The sequence below is a fragment of the Condylura cristata genome, unplaced genomic scaffold, assembly GCF_000260355.1.
Source record: "Condylura cristata isolate star-nosed mole 26May11 unplaced genomic scaffold, ConCri1.0 scaffold00028, whole genome shotgun sequence".
Classification (NCBI taxonomy): Eukaryota; Metazoa; Chordata; class Mammalia; order Eulipotyphla; family Talpidae; genus Condylura; species Condylura cristata.
The window spans coordinates 13,095,351-13,115,392 of NW_004567129.1; the positions used below are offsets into that span (position 1 = coordinate 13,095,351).

Consider the following 20,042-nt stretch of genomic DNA (forward strand, 5'->3'; position numbering starts at 1 on the left):
CTCAGCAGAGAAAGAGATACCGGATGATGTTATGCTGTGGGCTCTGAATACAGAGAAGGTGCCATGACCCAAGGAATACAGGGAACCTGACTCCAGAAGTTGGAAAAGTCAAGAAAAGGGAGTTTCTTAGGCTTTCTAGATCCTCTAGCGGGAATAGAAGGGAATGCGGCCCTGTCTTGGTTTTGGCCCAGTGAAATGGATCCAGTGAGCCATGAGGACACTCACATGGACGTGGCCTTTACTTCTAAGAGGCCAAAAAGGGCTGCACAGACGCTGGCCCGGCCAGCAGCTCTGCCCGACTCACAGCCTCCAAGACAAGGCGATGCCGGAGGCTTGTGGCTGATTGGCCTCCAGAACTGGAAAGAAATAAGTGTATGTTGTTTTAAGCCACCCAGTTTATGGTGATTTGTTATAGCAGCAAGAAAAAAATCACACTGGGGTGGAGGCAGCCCAGACTCATACTGGATTCACTTTTTGGGCTGTGAAAAGGTCATTCTTGGACAAGCGCTGGAGAAGAAAGGGCGTAGGAGGGCAGAACAGCTGGACGGGGCACTTTGCCCAGGGCCAGCGGTGGTCACTGCTTCTGTTTCCTTCCTGACCCTTTTGCTCCCTCATCAGTGCTGCTTTCCCTCTGGCCCCAGGGTGCCATGCTGGCTTTGTCGTTTTTCCAAACTTCTCTGGGAGATGGAACGAAAAAATAGGAGCACAGATGCTTGAAAGGGTTCTGAGAGTGAGGCCGCAGGGAAGCGAGAGGGATATTTATGGAAGGGAGCAAGCTGAGGCCGGTGAGAGGCACACGCAGCCCTCGCACCCTGGAGAGCTCCTGTGTCCTTAAAACAGCTTTGGTCTGATTGCAGGAGAAAATATCTGAAAGCTGCCTCTGGGACTTGCCACCCTTTGTGGGGAGGAGAAGGGGTCTGGGCCCATGGTTCTGGTGTCTGTGGACCTCCAGCACCCATACTGTCGGATTCTGGGGAGCCCTCTCTTAACAGCACTTGTGACAAAGGAATGATGGGGTCGGAGGAACCTGCAAACAGTCACCGACTTCAATTTTTCTTCCACTAAGTCCTTTCAACAGCCCTCTCAGGTTTGACATGACCCCCACTTTACAGGCAGGCAGCCCAGGGCCCCGGACTGAGGGCAGGGCCTGGATTCTCACTAGTCAATCCTACCCCGTGGTCCAGGACCTCAACCACCACCGATGTAACTCATCTTAGAAAAGCTCCATTCCCAAGGCAGTGAAAACGGATGGGGGACAAAGAGACACATGGAAGCATCTAGAAAATGGGGTCTCCCCATTTCTTTCCCAGCCTTTCAACCGTCCCCCTTCATTTTCAGTACTGGACAGCTAATGTGTGTCACAGAAAAATCATGCGAGAACAAACACATGCTCCTGGGCTCAGGGCTGGGCTCCCTGGACTCTCGTGTTCTATTATTTATAATCTGATTGGGGGCGGGGTGGGGAGGGAGCCAAAGCTTTCCCTGGAGGCGAATCAGCCATGGAGCTTCTGGCATCACCTCGGCTTGGAGGCTGTGAGTCAGGCAGAGCTGCTGGCCGGGCCAGCGTCTGTGCAGCCCTTTCTGGCCTCTTAGAAGTAAAGGCCGCGTCCATGTGAGCATCCTTGTGGCTCACTGTGCTCTCCCCAGCTGAGCGGCCAGGCAGGCTCCAAAGGTGTGCCAGCCTGCACACCAGTGCCTGTCTCAGCTCTGCCTCCCAGCTCACGTGGAACATGTGAGGGCGCAGACTGGTCCACCAAGGTCAGCTGGGGCCTGTCACGGCATGAATGGGCTCAGGTCAGCCACTTCTGAGGCTGCTTCTGAGCTGGCTTTCGCTCATCCACAGTGCTTATCTAGCATGCCTGTCCGGTTTATGTTCTTTGTTTTTATTTGTATGTGTCACAATGGCCCACTTGGAAGAGTCTTTCAATGTCAGTCAGAACTGCCGACGAAACCACAGCACACGCACACACGCACTACCACACGGAATAGCCTGACCCAGCCTGACCCACTACCACACATGTGCACTCACTCCCACGCACGTGCACACACCCCATGCACGTGTGCACACATGTTGTCTGCTCATGCACACTCATGCGTGCACACACAACTCACTCCCACGTGCACACACGCGCACACACACAGCGTAGACCTATGTCCGCCGGGACAGGCAGGAAGCTTGAGTGACTAGGCTTCCTCATATCCTGCCTAATAAGAGAAAAAGAAACTCCCCCTTGATTCTTTTGTTTCCTTTACTAACTGTGAGGCTTAGAAGAACCCTAATTGGAAAAGAAAGGTTAGTGTTGATGTATCTGGTAAGTGACCTTTAGCCAGAGTGTTTGTTTCCCCGACAGTCTGCTCAGGGAGTGCCTATGTGAAGGACAAGTGGAATTTTTTTTTTTCTTTTTGCTATTCAAGGTGACATTTACGCCTTGAACCTTTCCACTTGGCAGGCGACAGGAAGCTGACAGAAAAGAATCTTAAACCAGTTATGAAATGTCTTGGGGAAAACCGCTGGTTAATTAAAAAATGCCCTTTGAGGACCTACTCTGTGCTGGGCTCTAGGGAACCATTTAGGGACAGATGGTTCTCTGGCCTCTTGGGGAATAAGGAGCCAGCTGGGAAGTGGGATTGAGCAGTGATGACAAAAGCGTGATGAGAGTCACCAAAGGGACGGGCTTCCTGTGTGCAACAGGGGCTCTGGCAGAGGGAGGGTCTGGGAGAAGGCTTCCCTGGGTGGGGTACTGAAGCTGAGTCCTGACTGGGGAGCTAGCAAGTGAGGAGTCGGGAGGAGGGTCCAACCGAGAGCAGCTGGACAGGAGCAGCCCTGGACAGGAGTACAGAGAGGTCAGAGTGGCCAGGAGAGAGTGACGTGGGGAGAAGCCCGAGCGGACGCAGGAGCGGCACCCGCTGAGGCCGACAGGACACAGGCAGTGCTTGCTACTTTCTCCCCAGGGTCATGGATGGCCACCAAGGGCTGGACGTCAGCAGGGCCATGGAGTGGGGAACAGACTGCAGTGCAGGTGTGCAGGCAGAGAACCGGCAGGGCTGCCACCACCAGGCGAGACACGATGGGGACTTTAATTAGGGCCACACCAGTGGACAAAGGAGTGGGCATTTCCAGGTAGTGAAACAGGTAGAACCTGGTGATGGTCTGACGGGGAGGGTGGGTCAGAGAGGGGGGAAGCAGAGGCCTCCTCATCAGTGGTGTCATTTACCAGGATAGGGCGGAGGGGACGGGGAGGAGGCAGGGTAAACACCTCACCACATACCAGACCTCCACACATACCTACACACCTGGCTCCCGACTGTCCCCCCATCCTGCACTCTGCCCTGTAGCCCCTTGGATGTGCCCTCTGCTCATACTAGGGGTGCAAGTCATTCGTCTCTCTAGCATTCATCCTCTCCCAGGGCAGTTTCTGTCTGGAGATTGGCTTTACCCCCGATCTCCCTCTGTCCAGGTGGTTTGGAGGCCCCACAGCAGGCCCGGGTGTGGGAGTGTGGCTAGGCCTACAGGGAGTAGAGCTTTATCTTCCTGACAGGGACTGGCTGGGAGAGGGGACAGGCAGGACAAAGCTGGTCCATCCGTGGCTCTCACGAAGTTCTGGGACACAGGCTCAGGTTCCATTTCAGTGGTTGGAGCCTGTACGTACCTGGCCCCAGGGGTGCTGGCCATTTGGTGGAAACAAGCCGACCTGAGACCCAGATTAACACAGGGAGGCAGAACACTGGCCCAGTGACACTGCCGGAGTCTGTGCATGAGGCCGCCAGAAGCAGAATGAAGCTGGACTTTCAGATGGTGGGGACCAATGAGTGTCCTCTCCTTTTCACTTCTGCTCAGAGTCAGGTGTCCTGCTACTTTCAACAGAAGTGGACGCTGCAAATAGCTGACATACACATGCTATTTCTGTCCCTTAGAAGCATCCCTGCTTCTCCATCTGGGACACCTGGGACGTGCTTCTCAGTGCGACTCCCTGGACAAGCGTGAGCTGTCACCTCCCCACTCCCCACCTTTCCCCAAGTCCAGCATCATCAAATCTGCTGTGGTTCACAGACTACTCCCCAGCAGCTCATTCTAGAGACCACACTTATGCAATTTTATATCTGATGTCTGACATATAACTGGTCTCCTGGTGTCACTCATCTCATCAAATGTTTTCTGAATGACCCTCTGAAAGAATGAATAAATTAACACATGAATTCTAAGCAGAAGCTCAACATCAAGATACAGGAAGATACTGAAAAAGGAAAAAAATGGTTAAATGAATTTTTTCAACCAATGAAAAATTAAGTGCGTCATCTCTGGTACTGACCAAATACACTTTCAAAATATCATTTGTTTGATTATGGAGACGATGGCAATGCCCTCTTGAAAAAAAGAAATAAAGCATGGCCTTTGCTCCCAGGTAGAACGAACTTGGTTAGTTGTGTTCCACAGAATAACTTCACAAGATCTGAGATTGACCCACTAGGTTGGGCTGACTGATCCTTCCATAATTATTTGAAATGTTCAGCCTCTACATTGTGAACTTCATCCCCGACCTGAACAGGCCGCGGCACCTCAAGAGCAGGCCCTAACATCAGACTGGCCCGCGTCAGTACTACTCCATAGATGTCTAACAGACATCCTGAGTAAGCGCTCGTTACCATGGTAACAAGCACAGGCAAGAAAAGGGGGGCTGGAACAAATGTGAGGACACTGTGCAAGAAGCAACCCAGGCTTCTCCATTCCGAATGTTCATTCAACATTTAGGTGCTGAAAACTCAGCTGTCAACACACCCAACAGGGCGTGTGCAGAAGCCATTCACGCTGGCTTCCAGCCAGGCACCTGACTACGGCGGGAATGTTGCCGGGGGCTCTGGGAAACAACCTGCGTATAAATTCCGAAAAGAATGGTCTGGATTTAGTAACTAACTGACCTTAAGTCTAAATGAGTGGAAGAAACACCTCTAAATACAGAATTGTTGCAGACAGCCTTTCCCTACCATGACTCTCCCCTCCCCCCGTTGCACACGTGGCTATGTGTGTGCACACGTGCGTGGACATGGTGTCTGCGGGCCAGATGGAAAGTCACTGCAAGCTGTGTGGTGCTCAGGGCTGAAGAACTGTCCTGCTCAATTCCCACGTTGGGTTTGAAATGCTTATTAAGAAAGCTCTACAAAGCTTTTATTTTTTGACAATGTATTCTGACCACCTACTCCTAGGTTCAACATCAAAGCAGGCTAGTGGCTTCAAATATTCTTCTCCAACAAAGATGTAAAACAATGGTATTTCATGAATCAAAATTAAAAACTCCTCTCCAGATTATCTTTGCTTTCATTTTCAGCTAATAGAGGTGTGCGCCTACAGACATATATCGATATTGATATCTGCCTCAAATTAGATACACAGTGTGGAGGCAGTGAGAGCTCTCACAGAGAGCTTATCTGCCTTTCCTGTCCGGAAGTGCAGGATGGACCATGATCTTAGGCTCCTAGTGCCTCCTGTCAATAACCAGTTAGAACTGAACATGTCCGGGCCCTCACTGGTGGCGCGGCTTGGAGTCTGTACTGCGGAGCTGGGCTTGTGAGTTCAATCCTGGCCAGGGAGGCAGCAGACCTCTCCTGACCTGCCCGCTGCTCCCCTCAGCAGTGTACTTCATCAATTTGCCTGTCCTGCTCCCCACTCTGTCTCTGGTGAATCCTCTCACCGCCCCTGCACCTCTAGCCTGCACCCCAGTTCTGTATGCACAAATAAATCAATCTTTAAAAAAAAAAGAATCAGAATTGAACGTGTTTGTGAAACAGTAGGACACAGGCTGCAGGAAGCCCAGGGAAGAGCCTGAAGGAGAAGAAAGGGGACAGTGGAGGAGAGCTGAGTGGGATTGCTCCTACCTGATCTGATTTTCCTCATCGTCCACCAGGAAGAACCAGCGGAACTTGACCAGCAAGGGGCTGCAGTTGCTGATGTTAATGTATCGGATGACCTCAGTGTCGTTCAGGATACAGCCAAAATTCAGCTCCATGGTCTCAAAGCTGAGGTTGGGGTAATGCACCTCCCCACGCAGGTTCACGCTGTCCACCTGAGGATGCTCCGTGTACTTGATGGTTAGAGTTTCTTCTGCCACCCAGTTGTTAAAATCGTTTCTGTAGGAAGGGTCAAATTTGACTAGCAGGTTCTTCTCTTCATTGATTTCTAGCCTAGTAGGCTGCCAAGCAAGAAAAGGGGTAGTTACCAACCTCTGTCCACGGGTGTCTAAGCTGATACACGAGACAGGACAATCCAAGTTATTTATAGCAATCTACATATACACACAGAGCACATATGTGCATGCAGGCTAGGCTAAATACCCACACAGCCAGTTTATTCACAGTTTTATGCCTACCCCTACATACAGGCAGGATTACCTACACTACACTGATACAGGTATCAATACAGATGTATCTGTCTATAGGGACACACCTATTAGTTGAAAATGAATGCAAGGATAATATGAAGAGGTTTTTTGTGTGCGTGTATTTTTATTAATGAATACATTACATTTATTAATGAATACCATGCTTTAATTCTTTGCTGGAGAGAAATTTTTGAAGAGAGATATTTGGTAAGAGTAGGAGTTTATAAGGATTGAGGAGTTATAAAAAGGGGAAAGTCCACTATGACTATTATAAAGCATTCCTAACTGAAAATACATGGGACTGTAAAATGCCCATCTCTAGATACACGGGCAAAATTCTTTAAGTTTTTTTTTTTTTTTTAAAGATTCATTCATTTATGCATATAGAACTGGGGTATAGGCCAGAGATACGGTGGGTGAGAAGATTCACCAGAGACAAAGTGGGGAGCAGAACATGCATATCTACTGAAATACACTGCTGAGGGGAGCAGTGGGCGGGTCAGGAGAGGTCTGCCACACCATATGGGTCAGCTCCCTGGTGGAGGATCAAACTCATGCTGCAGTGGCTGTGGACAGCTTCATAATGCAGTGCTTTAACCCGCTGTGCTACCAGGGAGAGCCCTATTTAAGAATTTTTAAAGAGACTTCCTAGAGCCCTGGGGGAGGGTTTCTATAGAGGGTACTCCAGAAAGGGATGGGTTAAGTAATTTAATTGCTTTTTTATTGTCTGCAATTCTAAGTTACCTACTTTCGGCAGTTTCTGTTCAACTTAAAATGGTACTCTGGAGCTTAACAGAGCTGGTTCAGTAAATTTTGTTTCTTTTTGAGTCAAACCTGCACATGTTCCTTGATACAAGGCCACAGTAACACTTACCGGGCAAAAGTCTGGCTCTGCGTTGGCTTTTTTTCTCCTTATTTTTTACTTATTTTTAAAATACATATCTATTTTCTTACATCGTTGTTAATTTTGGTCATATTTGATTTCTCCTCTTGGGTTCAGTCCCCCTAGTTTCCCCTACCACCATTTGGAAAGCTGCATGGATGGTCCTCGAAACACTAAACATGGATCTACCACATGACCCAGGCTTCGACTCAAAGTACACGAAAACACTAATCTGAAAGGCCACCTGCACCCCCATGTTTATCGCAGCACTGTGTTCATCAGTCAAAATACAGAAACAAGCTAAATGTCCCCAAATGAGTGGATGGAGAGGATGAGCTGGCTTTCAAAAGAACTGCTCAATTCCCGTATTTATTCCGTGCAAACTGCCTCCTGGATTTGCAGAGTGTGCCCCAGGCACCAGGGAAGCAGCTGGGAACAAGGGTGTGTGCAGTGCTCTTCTCACGCCAGTCTCACATTTTTCACGGGGTCCAGCAGCACAGCTAAGAGGGCGTCTGCTGATACTGTGTAATGCCAGTTAACTGCAGAGCTGGGGCCATGGCTTGGGGCCTGGACCCTATTCTTGTAGACCACGGCAATGGCAGCACTGGCTATCAAAATGCTCCAGGTTTATCAAAATGTCTCTGAAGATCAACTTAAATGTGTTTTTCTCCCCAGTTTTGCAGAAATGATCACAAAGATTCACATTATTGTATATATAAAAACACAGAGAAGAGACATTGCCCTAAATGTTATTTTCCAGCGTTTACGTTTGGTAACAGACGTGAGGGAAGGATAAATGCCATTTTACCAAAATGGAACTAAGCTACATGTACTTATATTTTAAAAATCATGTTTGAATTTTTTCTCATAAACCAAAATAACCTCGAGCAAAATGTCCTCATACAGGAGTTATCCATTCTCTGTTCAGGACTCCAAAGTCAGACTGTCGGGTCTAAATCCTCACAACCTGGTCCAATCCTACGAACTTGGACACAGCTGCACAGCCTCCTCAACCCTTGGTTTCTTCATCAGTAAAACAGGGGCATTAAGAGTGCTTTCCTCTTTGCAGGATGATGGAATGAGTTGACATGGAGGGGATGTGTTAAAAGCAGCGTCTGGCACACGGTGTGTCAATGTCAATTATTCCTTTATCCCTTTACATTCAAGAGGAAGATGGTTAAGGATTAAGTAGTTTCAACTCCAGACAGTATCTACTGACACCCAGCCCTGAAGGGGGATGGAATCAGCACGTTCGTTCTCCACATCCCCTGCTCTTTTCTGGTTACAGCACTAATTTTAACAGGATGATATTTAAAGACTGTTCTGGAATCATCAAAGTTGCTACATTTCAACTCTATCATTACATGGCCTCTCTGCTTTCTTTCATTCCCAAGTGGTTCTTCTGAATGACTGCGTTTCACTAGCAAACTGGTTTTTTTGAAAGGCTGCCTGAAGAGTTTTCATTCATTTCTTGCATTTTGAGTGTGTCTGTAACATTTATGTTTATTGGACAGTTTGGCTGGTTGTAAAATTTGGGGGTCACCTTTGAGTTTTCCCTCAACATTTTGTCTCCATTGCTCTGTTGCTGACTGGCATTAAACAGTATTGTGCAGAAGGCTGAGGCAGGTCTAAAATTTTCCCTCAATGGGAAGATATTTTTTCCTTTTCTCTTTTTTTTTGGCCTAGATATAATGAAATTCCTTGATTATCAGCAGGACCAGACCTTCACTAAGATCTGACTCACTGCTGAATATTCTATATTATTTTACCCCAGGGCAAAGAGTAGCCTTTAAAAAATTGTTTTTTAAATATTTCATTTGTATGTTAAATAAACAGAACAATGAAATGCAAGTCACCCCTGTGCCCATCGCCCCTCATCTCCCCCAAGCCCTCCCCTGAGGCACCCAAGTTTACAAGTGTCCTGCTTACCCCAGTGTATGGATATAAAATGACCTTTTTAGGTGGATTAATTTTAATATTATAATTATTATATATATATTCTAACATCATTTTTCATTTTTGTATAAAGTGTGCTCTTTCATCACAGGTGTGGTCCCCATGAAGTTCCCACCACCAGTTCTCCTGTGCATCATCACCATAGTTACTTATGCTCTTCCCACCCCTGTTTTGATCCTGCTTCCCTCTTCCCCTCTGCTGAATGTCTTTGGTTTATAACTGTCTGTTAATTTTGATATTTACTTTATTATAATTTTTTTCCTGATCCCTTATTTGAACCTGCTGCATTCCTCCTAAGAGTGAAATCATCCAGTATTTTTCTTTCTGGCTTATTTCACTGAGCACGACCCCTTCCAGCTCCATCTAGGTTGCTGCCAATGGCATGAATTTATCTTTTTTAACAGGCGAGTAATATTCCATTGTGTATATATACCACATCTCCTTAATTTGGTCATCTACTTTTGGGCATCTGGGTTTTTCCCATAGTTTACCTATTGTAAATATTGCTGGAATAAACATAGGGGTACAGCACTATTTGCATTTATGTTTTTGTGTCCTTTGGGTAAGTACCTAGGAGTGGAATTGCGGGTTCATATGGAGGTTCCACTTTTAGCAGTTCTAGGAACCTCCAAACAGCTCTTCATAGTGGCTGAACCATTTTGCATGCCCATGTAGGTGGATTAATTTTAAATACAAAAATATAGTGTACTGTGCATTCTTGCTCTGCACTGTGCTCTTCCACTGGGAGATCACGAGCTCTTTAAGACTTCTAGAATATTTTTATTCTTTGTAATTTTTAATTGAAGTGGCACTGTATGATAAACATTACATAGGTTTCACTGTGCATCAACATTATAAACTAACATCCATATACATATGCTAAGTTCACCCCTAAAAGTTCAATTCCATCTTTTATCACAGCAGTGATCCCCTCTACCTGACTGACGCCCCCTACTCTCCTATCGCCCTTCCCCTCTGGTAGCCACTAATTTGATCTTCAACTCTCAAAGCTTATTTTTGTTTTATTTAGTTCATTTTTGTATTATTTGTTCTGTTGTATTTCATGTGTTTTGTTTCTCTAGGTACCATGTATGAGTAGAATTATATAGCTTTCGTTTTTCTCTGACTTATTTTACCAAACATAATGCCCTCCAGGATCATCCATGTTGCTGCAAACGGTGGGATTTCATTTTTCTTAGTAGCTGAAAGCCTTTCAATCCACCATATAATTCTGCCATTGTTTGTTTATTCTCTTGTTGATGGACATTGGCTCTCAGTGTTTTGCTCCTAGAATCAATGTTGTGGCGGATCCTTACAATATATGTATCTTGTGTACTGGTTAAACTCCAGTGCTTGTGTGGGATAAACTCCTAGGAGTGGAAAGGTATGGACATTTAAAATATCAACTTGCGATACTGCCATATTGCTTTCCAAAGCGCACTTCCCTCCCTGCAGGGGTGCCGCTGCCTCCTCCAGCCTCCCTAGTGGCCAGCCACTTTCCATTCTTTTCTGCTCTTGGCCAGAAAGAAAAGAAAAAAGGGGCTTCCTAGATATACTGATTTGCATTTATTCTAGTATTATTCAAGTGGAACATACTTTCTTATATTTAAGGACCACTTTGTTTTCCGGTGATCTCGCTATTCACTCCCTTTGTCAATTTTTCTACTGGATTGTTGGTATTTTTCTATCAGCTTGCAGAACACTTGAATTATATGTATGTTTTAATTAAAGGTAAGACACAGGTGACACAGACATAGTACATAGGTCAGACTGTACCATAGTAGTTATTACCAAAACACAGTAGCTACAGAGCTACCCTGGCTTCCCCACAACCTGGAGGCCAGTTTTTCTCAGTTCTTGTAGGCCTGGCCACAGGGCAGTTTCCGTAGGCAGACAGGGAACGACCAGTGGTGGACACACCCCAGATGCCAGGGATTACTCTAGGGTGCTGATCCTAGAAACATTACATTTCCCCAAACATTCTGATATGCTTCCCAGGAGAAGAGCACTTAGCTTTATATTTTGCGATAAAAGCTACGTGCCAATGTTTATTTGGTGAATGGGGCTGGGAAGGGCATATTGCGGGGGACAAGCCATGGAATCACTCTGTCTTCAGAGTTCTCACACAAATCTCTGAGCACAGACTGCTCAGGGATGACCCCCACAACCTCGCTGGAGAATTTTCTAGGCTGTAGATTTCTGTGATTTATCGCTCCCCCCCCCCCATTCCATCTTCTGGAATGTGCTCCAGGCTCTCCTCCTTTGGTTAGGAAGCTCTTCCCCCTTTGTTTACTGCCCTGGGCCTCTTCCCTCTCGAACACTTCTGCTCTCATCTTGCTGCATGCCAGGAGGGGACAAGTGGGCCCCATTTCAGTCTAGTACAAGACTGAGAGAACTGCCTGTGGCTGAATTTTCATTTTCTCCTTCATTTTTTCTCCCCCACTTGGTGGGTTCCATCTGCATCTCCTCTTTGAACACATTTCTCTCATCCTTGAGTTCTTTTTAAAGATGAGTCATATGAGCTATATTTCTGAGAGGCTGTAGAGAATGACACGTTTGCATATGTTTGTCTTCCTCAGGTAGGTTCCCTTGCAGTAGATTTTTTTTTCTTTTAAAAAATATATTCATTGTGTAATTACAAAAATCAACTCGAAGTGGATTAAAGACCTAGACATAAGAACGGAAACCATAAAATACCTAGAAGCAAAGATGGGTCAAACACTACAAGACATACACTTCAGCGACATCTTTAAAGACAGAGCACCCAACGCCACAATAGTGAAGGCAAAGATAAATAGATGGGACTACATCAAGTTAAAGAGCTTCTGTACAGCAAAAGAGACATTACTAAAAACAAACAGACAGATAACTAATTGGGAAAACATTTTCTCACACAAAAGTAGCGATAAAGGACTGATCACAAAAATATACGGAGAACTGATGAAACTCAACAAAAATAAAGTAAACAACCCCATCAAAAAATGGGCAGTAGAGCTAAAAAGACACTTCTCCAAAGAGGAAATGCAGATGGCCAACAGGCATATGAAAAAATGTTCAACATCACTCGTAATAAGGGAGATGCAAATTAAAACCACAATGAGATACCACCTCACCCCAGTGAGAATGGCACATCTTCAAAAAACTAGCAACAACAAATGTTGGCGAGGATGTGGTGAAAAAGGAACTCTCCTGCATTGCTGGTGGGAATGCAAACTAGTACAGCCACTATGGAAAACTGTTTGGAGGTTCCTCAAACTGCTAAACATGGAGCTTCCCTACGACCCAGCAATCCCACTCCTAGGTATCTACCCAAAAGACACAAAAATACTGGTTGAAAAAGATACCTGTACCCCCATGTTTATTGCTGCTTTATTCACAATTGGAAAAACATGGAAGCAGCCCAGATGCCCAAAAGTAGATGACTGAATAAAAAAGATGTGGTACATATATACAATGGAATATTACTCAGAAACCAAAAAAGAGAAACACATGTCTTTTGCAGCAACTTGGATGGAACTGGAAAAGATCATGCTTAGCGAGATAAGCCAGAAAGAGAAAGAAAAATACCGGATGGTTTCACTCATAGCAGGAGTATAATGGACCAGGTGGAAAATAACAAAAATAATGAACAACCATATACCAAAGACATTTTGTGGGGGTGGAGTGGGCAATGGGATCAAAAACAGGATGGGGGTAGGGAAATGCACGGGATTATGGTGATGGCACATGGGTGACTTGGTGATGGGAAACCCGAGGGGATTACAATTGAGGTGAAAAAAAATGTACAAAATGATGTAAAAATAAACTTTTGTAATAAAAAAATAAATAAATAAAATAAATAAAATTTAAAACTCAAAAAAAAATATATATTCATTGTGTAATTAAAAAACTACCAACAACAAGTGTTGGCGAAATGTGGAGAAAAAGGAACTCTCCTACATTGCAGTAGGTTTTCATCTGCCTCTTGCTTGCAGTTATTTCCTTCTTTTATTTCTCTGGTCAAAGATCTTAGCTGGTTGTTTTCCCAGCTCTTGCTTGAATGGGACCCATTAAATCAGAGGGGAGGGAGCCACAGGGGAGGGAGGAGTACAGTTCACAGCCACCAAGAGGCACCATCTGCAACGCCTTCTCACAAGCTCTTAGGTCCCCCTCTTGCCCCAATACCTCCCTCCCCAGTGTCCTTCCACAAGTCCCAAGTCCTGGGCTCCCTTTTCTGTGGGCTCAGTCTCACAGCTGCTGCCTGTCCCCACTTCCTCCTCCCTCCCTCCTCCACTTCACCTCTCCCCCTGCCTGAGGGTACAAACGTCTGCTTTCCCCTTCAACACTCCCTTCCTACAGCTCTGCAGCTCCACTGGCCAGCTGTTCCCATGGTTCCCAATAAAGGGTCAGGGATGGTCTTGTAGGTGGAAAGAATACTGTGTCCTGCCCCAGACTGGGGCCAGGTGAGCCGGCCCAGTTCAGTATTTGGAGGTGGGGCCTTTGGCTTCAGGGCTGCGCTTTGGCTCTTCCTTGAGGAAGGCGGTTTATTACAATTTGAAGAAAGAAAAGAGCTTTACTATTGATTTGTGGGAAGTCACTGTATTCTCAAGGGGGGCAGAAATGAATGGATTTTTGTAATAACAGGAAGTTCTTACCCTAGTAAGACCAGCTTTCCTACTTTTGATATTGGAATTTACTCGGTACTATTTTCAAATTTCCTGTATTCTTTCTTCCATTTCCTGGGTTCTTTACATTTTTCTGGAATCAGGCAGCGCACAGGTATTATTCTGCTCTTTGTCACACACACAGCCCACCCTAGGAATGTCGCAACAGCCCTCGGGTCACTTACTATGGGTGTCAAGGGCAGGGGCGATTTGTCAGTTTCGCAGATGAAGAAGGGGCCGCCTGTGGACAGCAGCATGTTCACGGGCAGGGTGGAAACATTCTTCAGGACCAAAGGCTGGTAATCAGGCTCCAGGACAGTGTTGGGTTTCTGCAAAAAAAGAAAAAAGAGAGAGGAAGCAAACCAAATGTTGGTAAAGCATTTAGCAAGCAAAGTCTCGTACTCATTGTTTAACAGCAGAATTAGCGTTGTCCTGGCCATCCGACGGTCCGTCTCCTTCTGTCTGTGTCATACTATTGACATACATATGTCAATAATGTTTTTCCCCTAATAGAGACTTAGAGTCATCATTTCTAATGTACTGCATGGTGGACTACTGAGAAGTGACTTTATGTAAGCCAGAAAACTCAATCTCGACATTTTTTTTTTTTGCCATGTCTCTGGATACAACTATTGCAATAAAAGTTTCCTAAAACAATGTCTAATAAGTTAGGATATTGTGTGGAAGGTATCACTGTATTAATATTTTTCCCTTAGGCAATAGTTTTCCCATGCTTAAAATACCCTATTTGCAAATAGAATTCTTTTTTTTTTTTAAAAGATTTATTCATACAGAACTGGGGTACAGGCCAGAGATGCGAAGGGTGAGAGGATTCACCAGAGACAGAGTGGGGAGCAGAATAGGCAGATCAACGAAGTACACTGCTGAGGGCAGCAGCGGGCGGGTCAGGAGAGGTCTGCCGCGCCATGTGGTCACCTCCGGGGCAGGCGGTTTTCAACTCATGCGGAAGTGGCTTTAGATTCTCAGTGCTGTGCTTTAACCCGCTGCGCCACCAGGGAGGGCCCGCAAATAGACTTCTTATATGAACAAATGCTCATCACCATTTCCTTGAAAATGGTAACAACGGGAGAGTTGATTTAGAAGCAGCTTTTCACACGTCAGACATGCCAACTTTTAATTTTTCAGCTGGAGAAAGTATCAGAAGTGTGTGTTGAGCAAAAGTTTTCAGACAGGGCTGTTCTCGTGCTGGCGTAGCAGCCTGAAGCATCCCTGTGTGCCCAGATAAGAGGCCCATTGCCAGCAGGGGTGGGTGAGGGGAAGCCTCTGTTCTGAGGCCCCCAAAACGGGCCTCCTCGCACTATCCCCGGCTTTCCTGACAGTTCCAGCCAGTTGTTCCTGGTGCCTTTGTTTTGGTTGCCTTTTGCTCCCTGTTCCAAATCCAGTTAAATCCTCCTGAGAGCCACCGTTTGATGGGCTGCTGTCTCAACTTCTTGCTCAGAGTTGTCTTTCTTCTGCTGTGGTTCCTGGACCCCCAGCTCTGAAGGACTTGGGCCCAGTGCCCACTGTGCCCTTTTCTGGCTGCCCCCACAAATACCACAGAGGAGTGCTTTAAACAACACACAGTCCTGTCTCACAGCTTGGGAGGCTGAGAAGTCCGGGGCCAAGGTGCCGGCAAGTCCACTGTCTGATGGGCTTCCTCCTGGCTTGTGGGTGGTCATCTTCTCAAGGTGTCCTCCCATGGCTGAAGAGGGGGCACTTCTCTTGCTTCTTCTTAGAAGGACACCAACCCCATTCAGGAGGGCTCCGGAGACGCTCATCACTCTCCAGGGCCCCATGTGTACGTACCATCACACTGGAGACTGGAGCTCCCACATAGTATCTGGGGGGTGTAACCATTCATTCCTAACAGTTGGCTCCAGCCTCCTGCCTCAGGTGCACTCCACCCACACTCCTGGCACCCCTAAGTTCTTTTAGGGGTTCAGTCTGGCACTTAATACAAGATTCCAACTGGTCCCTCCTGCCCCCAACATGGTAATATGGGCACTGGGCTCACTTCTTACTCGCAGACTGCACACTGTAGTTTGGGATGAAGCAGCACGTAGGAGCCTCACCAAGGCTTTGTCAGGAGAACTGTCCACGCAGCAGCCTTCTGGGGGCTGTCCACGGCAGGTAGACTGGAACGGAGAAGCCTCACTTGGTTGGTTTTGGCAAAAGGCCATTTAGAGGTCAGTGATAGGAAGGAGTTGATGAGCAGAAAATTGGTTCTATTTTTAAATGACCCCTTCTCTCAGGGTTGTTTGTCTTCCCAAATATCAGGAGGCTGGATTGGCTGCTGGACTTCATGAAGCAAACTGACTGCTTGTTTCAATTGACCTTTTCAACCCCACAGAGATGCAGTTTCATCTCTGCGGCATCTGAGTGGTACAGCAGGTGTAAAGCAGATCAGATCTGAGGAAGTGGTCACAGAAACACCCTCCCACAGGCAGGGGTAGGATGTCCCTGGTCTGGTATACTGCACCAGGGACACCTCCTTGGTTAACATAGGGAGACAGAACAGGTAACGGGGTGTCACATAGTTAAGTCTCCATGCCGGGATCTCTTGCACATGCTGAGAACTGAAGTTGCGTTTCTTCATTGGCCCCAGTAAGGATTAAATATGAGCAAGAAATGGACCATGCAAAAAATATAGGAATAGGACAACTTGTTGATGGGGCAGAGGGTAGGGTGGTGTGGGGCAAGGACAAAAGCAGAGGGTTGTAGCTCAATTCCTTTTTTAATCCAAAAAGTCACTGGCATATTAAAAATATTTGCTATTTTATTCTGGGGATAGACTCAAACAATAGACAGCTAAAGACGAATATACTTTTGAAAACAAGGCTTATAGATATAAAGAGAAAAAAGATTACCCACACATTTTTATGAATGTTTATGGGCTTAGTTAGGATAAAAGCACCCGCTAAAGAAACTAAGCTGCATATTTAACATATACTGCAATGCCTTGCACAGAACAGCTTTTCAATACATATTCACTGAGTTTTCTCTGAATAGCTACATTCAGAGAAAATATGATGCCACCAAATTTGGTGCAGCTGTCACCAATAAATATCTTTCCTTTTACTTAGCAGCAGAAGAATTTGAATCAGAGCAATGAGCTTAATAACGGCACCAGGAATTCTTACAGTATTTTCTTTTAATAAGGCTCACAAAACTTGCCACGGTTCGTTTAGCATCCTGAAACCAAAACTCTTCATTTCCTTGGTGTCTGCTTTTCCCACCAGTCTGGTGAGCCAGGGTTTCTGCTGCTGAATTCACATCTTGCTCCCCCACTCTAAGCCCCCTCCTTCATGCCCTACCTGGGGGATGCTCTGTAGTGATTTACTTGACATGAACAGGAGAGACAGAACGTAATACCAGGATAGGTGCACTTGAGCACTGTCCTGCAAGCCCCCAGGTGAGGAGCTTTGGTGGATGGGACACCCGCGTCCCAGGCTTTGGTGTGATGGCTTAGCACCACAGTGGGATAGCAGCCCACCTACTGTTTGGCGAGGTCACCAGGGAGGGTCTTCTCACACTGCTGTATCCTAGAAAGTGCCTGGCACATGGCAGGCCTTAATAAAGGTTCCACTCAGCAGCTGGCCTGACTATAGCCATGAATACATCTGATCGTGTCTTTCTCCTCCCTAAAGTCTTCCCATAAGAGAACAAAACCCAAAGTTTTGGGGCCATGCTTGCCTCCCAGCCATGCCACATGTGGTCCCCACATCTGTAGATGGCCCTCCTGGCATCCCTGGCATAGTCCCTGCTGAAGGTGGTATTCCAGGTCTACGTACTCAGCAAACATCTTCCCAACTCAGCCCCAAGGACGCACGGTTTCCTCCTCCCACACTCCTCCCCCCACCTCCTTACCAGACTGATTTCTACTTTCCTGCAAGTCTCAAGGAAAGTATCCCTCAAGGAAGTCCCTATGGCCACATGCACAGACATCCCTGACATATGTTCTCACGGCCCTTTACACTTGTTCACAGAACTGTGTGACTGTAATTCAAGCAATTAAATTCTGATGACTTGTTTACAGTCCATGCCTACTACCAGTTTTTCAATGTTGGCTGTGACTGGTGGGCTCACCAGGTGTTCGGCACCAAAGTGATGAGTGCAGTACCAGAATAAGCGCAGCCCTGAGCTCGGGAGAGACATTCTGTACATTCCCTTCAGGTTGGTAAACAGTTCTGTGCTAGACGCCCGCTGAGAAGCAGGGTCAGCCCCGCTGTGAGGGCCCACCACTTCCTCACCACCTGACCCTGTCCAAGCGGCTGTCCTTCCCAATCTCCTGCTGTCCTCTGCCTCCGCCCCAATGGCCACATAACTCAGGGGCAGCTACAGCCACATCAGTGAATGCGTGGACTCAAATCGCGTCATTCTCAAGTGGTGTTCGGTGGCGAGCTCTGTGGTGACGGGCTGTATCCGCTCTGCTCCCGTGGGCAGTTAGCAAGAATTCTCCTTCAACGCTGCCTCCCCTACCTGGTGAAACCATCATCTGAAATGCGTTTTCAGTGCACTTCACTTTGGTCTCAGGCACCAGGAATGAAAGAAGTCGAATTTCTATAATCATTTGCATGTCAAAGGCACAGGTGCTTAGATTCAGAATTTTCAGTAGTGTTTTAACCTTAAAAAGACTTCAGTTGGGGGCTCTCCCTGGTAGTGCAACAGGTTAAAGCACCACATTAAGAAGTTCTCTGAAGCCACTGCAACACGAGTTCAATCCCCCGCCAGGGAGCTGACCCACATGGTGGGGCAAACCTCTCCTGATCTGCCTGCTGCTCCTCTCAGCAGTGTATTTCAGTCCATCTGCCTGTTCTGCGCCCCACTCTGTCTCTGGTGAATCCTCTCACCACCCCTGTACCTCTGGCCTGTACCCCAGTTCTGTAAGCATAAATAAATAAATCTTAAAAAAAAAAACTTCGGTTGGGTATAGGAGAAACTGGCCTCCCTCCACTCTCCCAAGGAGGTGGCCATGCCAACCCCCAGGCAGCACAAGCCCTCCCCAGCACAGCCCGCTGACCTTCTCCAGCCGGTATATGAGCTGCTTGGTGGACAGCTGGATGATTGGCTCCACAAACTCGCAGATGATCTTCACGGTCATCACCAAGCTCTTCCCCTTTTGTGCTCCGATGATGGCGTGGCACACCAGCTTCTCTTCCACCACCTGTGGAGGAGGCACACCAGCGCACTGGGACCCCCACAGCTCAGACACCTAGTTCTCCACAACCCACAGCTGATGTCCGCTGCCTGTGCAGACACCAGGAAAGAACACATTTTCTGGTATCGCCCATTTCAGCACCGTTCTCTGCCGCACAACTCAACTCTGACTGGTGTGATGTGTCCTGCGGAGACCCTGCATCTGTTTCTGACTGCCCCTGGGGAAATGGTCAATTTACATCCAATTCACCCACTATATATGTGTGTGTGCATGCATGTTATTTATTATACATCTGGGCAGCTTGGCACTGGATGTGCTAGTGATGGTCCAGGCAGATCAAATCCTTTATGTTCAGTGATAATTACATGACCTTTTATTAAGCTAGTCGGAAACTGACTGGGAAAACTTGGCTTTTCAAGCTTGAATATTTGAAGGTTATGCCATAGAAACTGTTATTTCTTTGAACCTAGTTTTTCATAAAGTAGAAAGAACCCAGCGTAAATTTATATCACGAATAGCCAGTATGGAAGAGTGCCAGGGTTCCAGATGTTAATGAATTCAAGTCTCAGTGGTGCAGCATAACTTGAGTGAAGCTTCAAGGACTCTTTCAGTAAATCTTCAATTGAATCCAAAATCCCACTTTTCTGATCTGCAGCATTTAAAATTGTGGTCAGTGTAGGTCTGAGGCATCTAAGGGGGGAAAGGGAGAAGAAAGGGCGGGGACACACGATGGACTCAGGCAGAGGCCTGAGGGTACCTGGGTGGTGGGAGCCCTCTGGCGACCACATTTAAGAAGGGAAATCCTACACTGTCAAAATATTTTTATAATTAGGCTATATTGTCAGCATGGTAACAAGGATATGACACAATAGGACTTTGTTAAAAAATTAATTCTGGGGCCTCCCTGGTGGCACAGCGGGTTAAGCGCAGCACTAAGAAGCTAAAGCCACTTCAGCATGAGTTCGATCCCTGCCTGCCCCGGAGGTAACCCACATGGCGCAGCAGACCTCTCCTGGACTGCCCACTGC

At 46.8% G+C, this 20,042-nt stretch overlaps 1 protein-coding gene across 1 annotated transcript in view; it reads right to left on the minus strand.

Moving 5' to 3' along the window:
* Positions 1-20,042, minus strand: part of HYDIN (HYDIN, axonemal central pair apparatus protein) — a 289,232-nt gene that overhangs the window by 125,060 nt on the left and 144,130 nt on the right. The window contains exons 21-23 of the mRNA XM_004690198.2: positions 18,877-19,020; positions 14,042-14,185; positions 5,872-6,185 (exon numbers count right to left, since the gene is read on the minus strand). Coding sequence (XP_004690255.1) covers positions 5,872-6,185; positions 14,042-14,185; positions 18,877-19,020 — 602 coding nt within the window. The remainder of the gene's footprint in view (positions 1-5,871; positions 6,186-14,041; positions 14,186-18,876; positions 19,021-20,042) is intronic.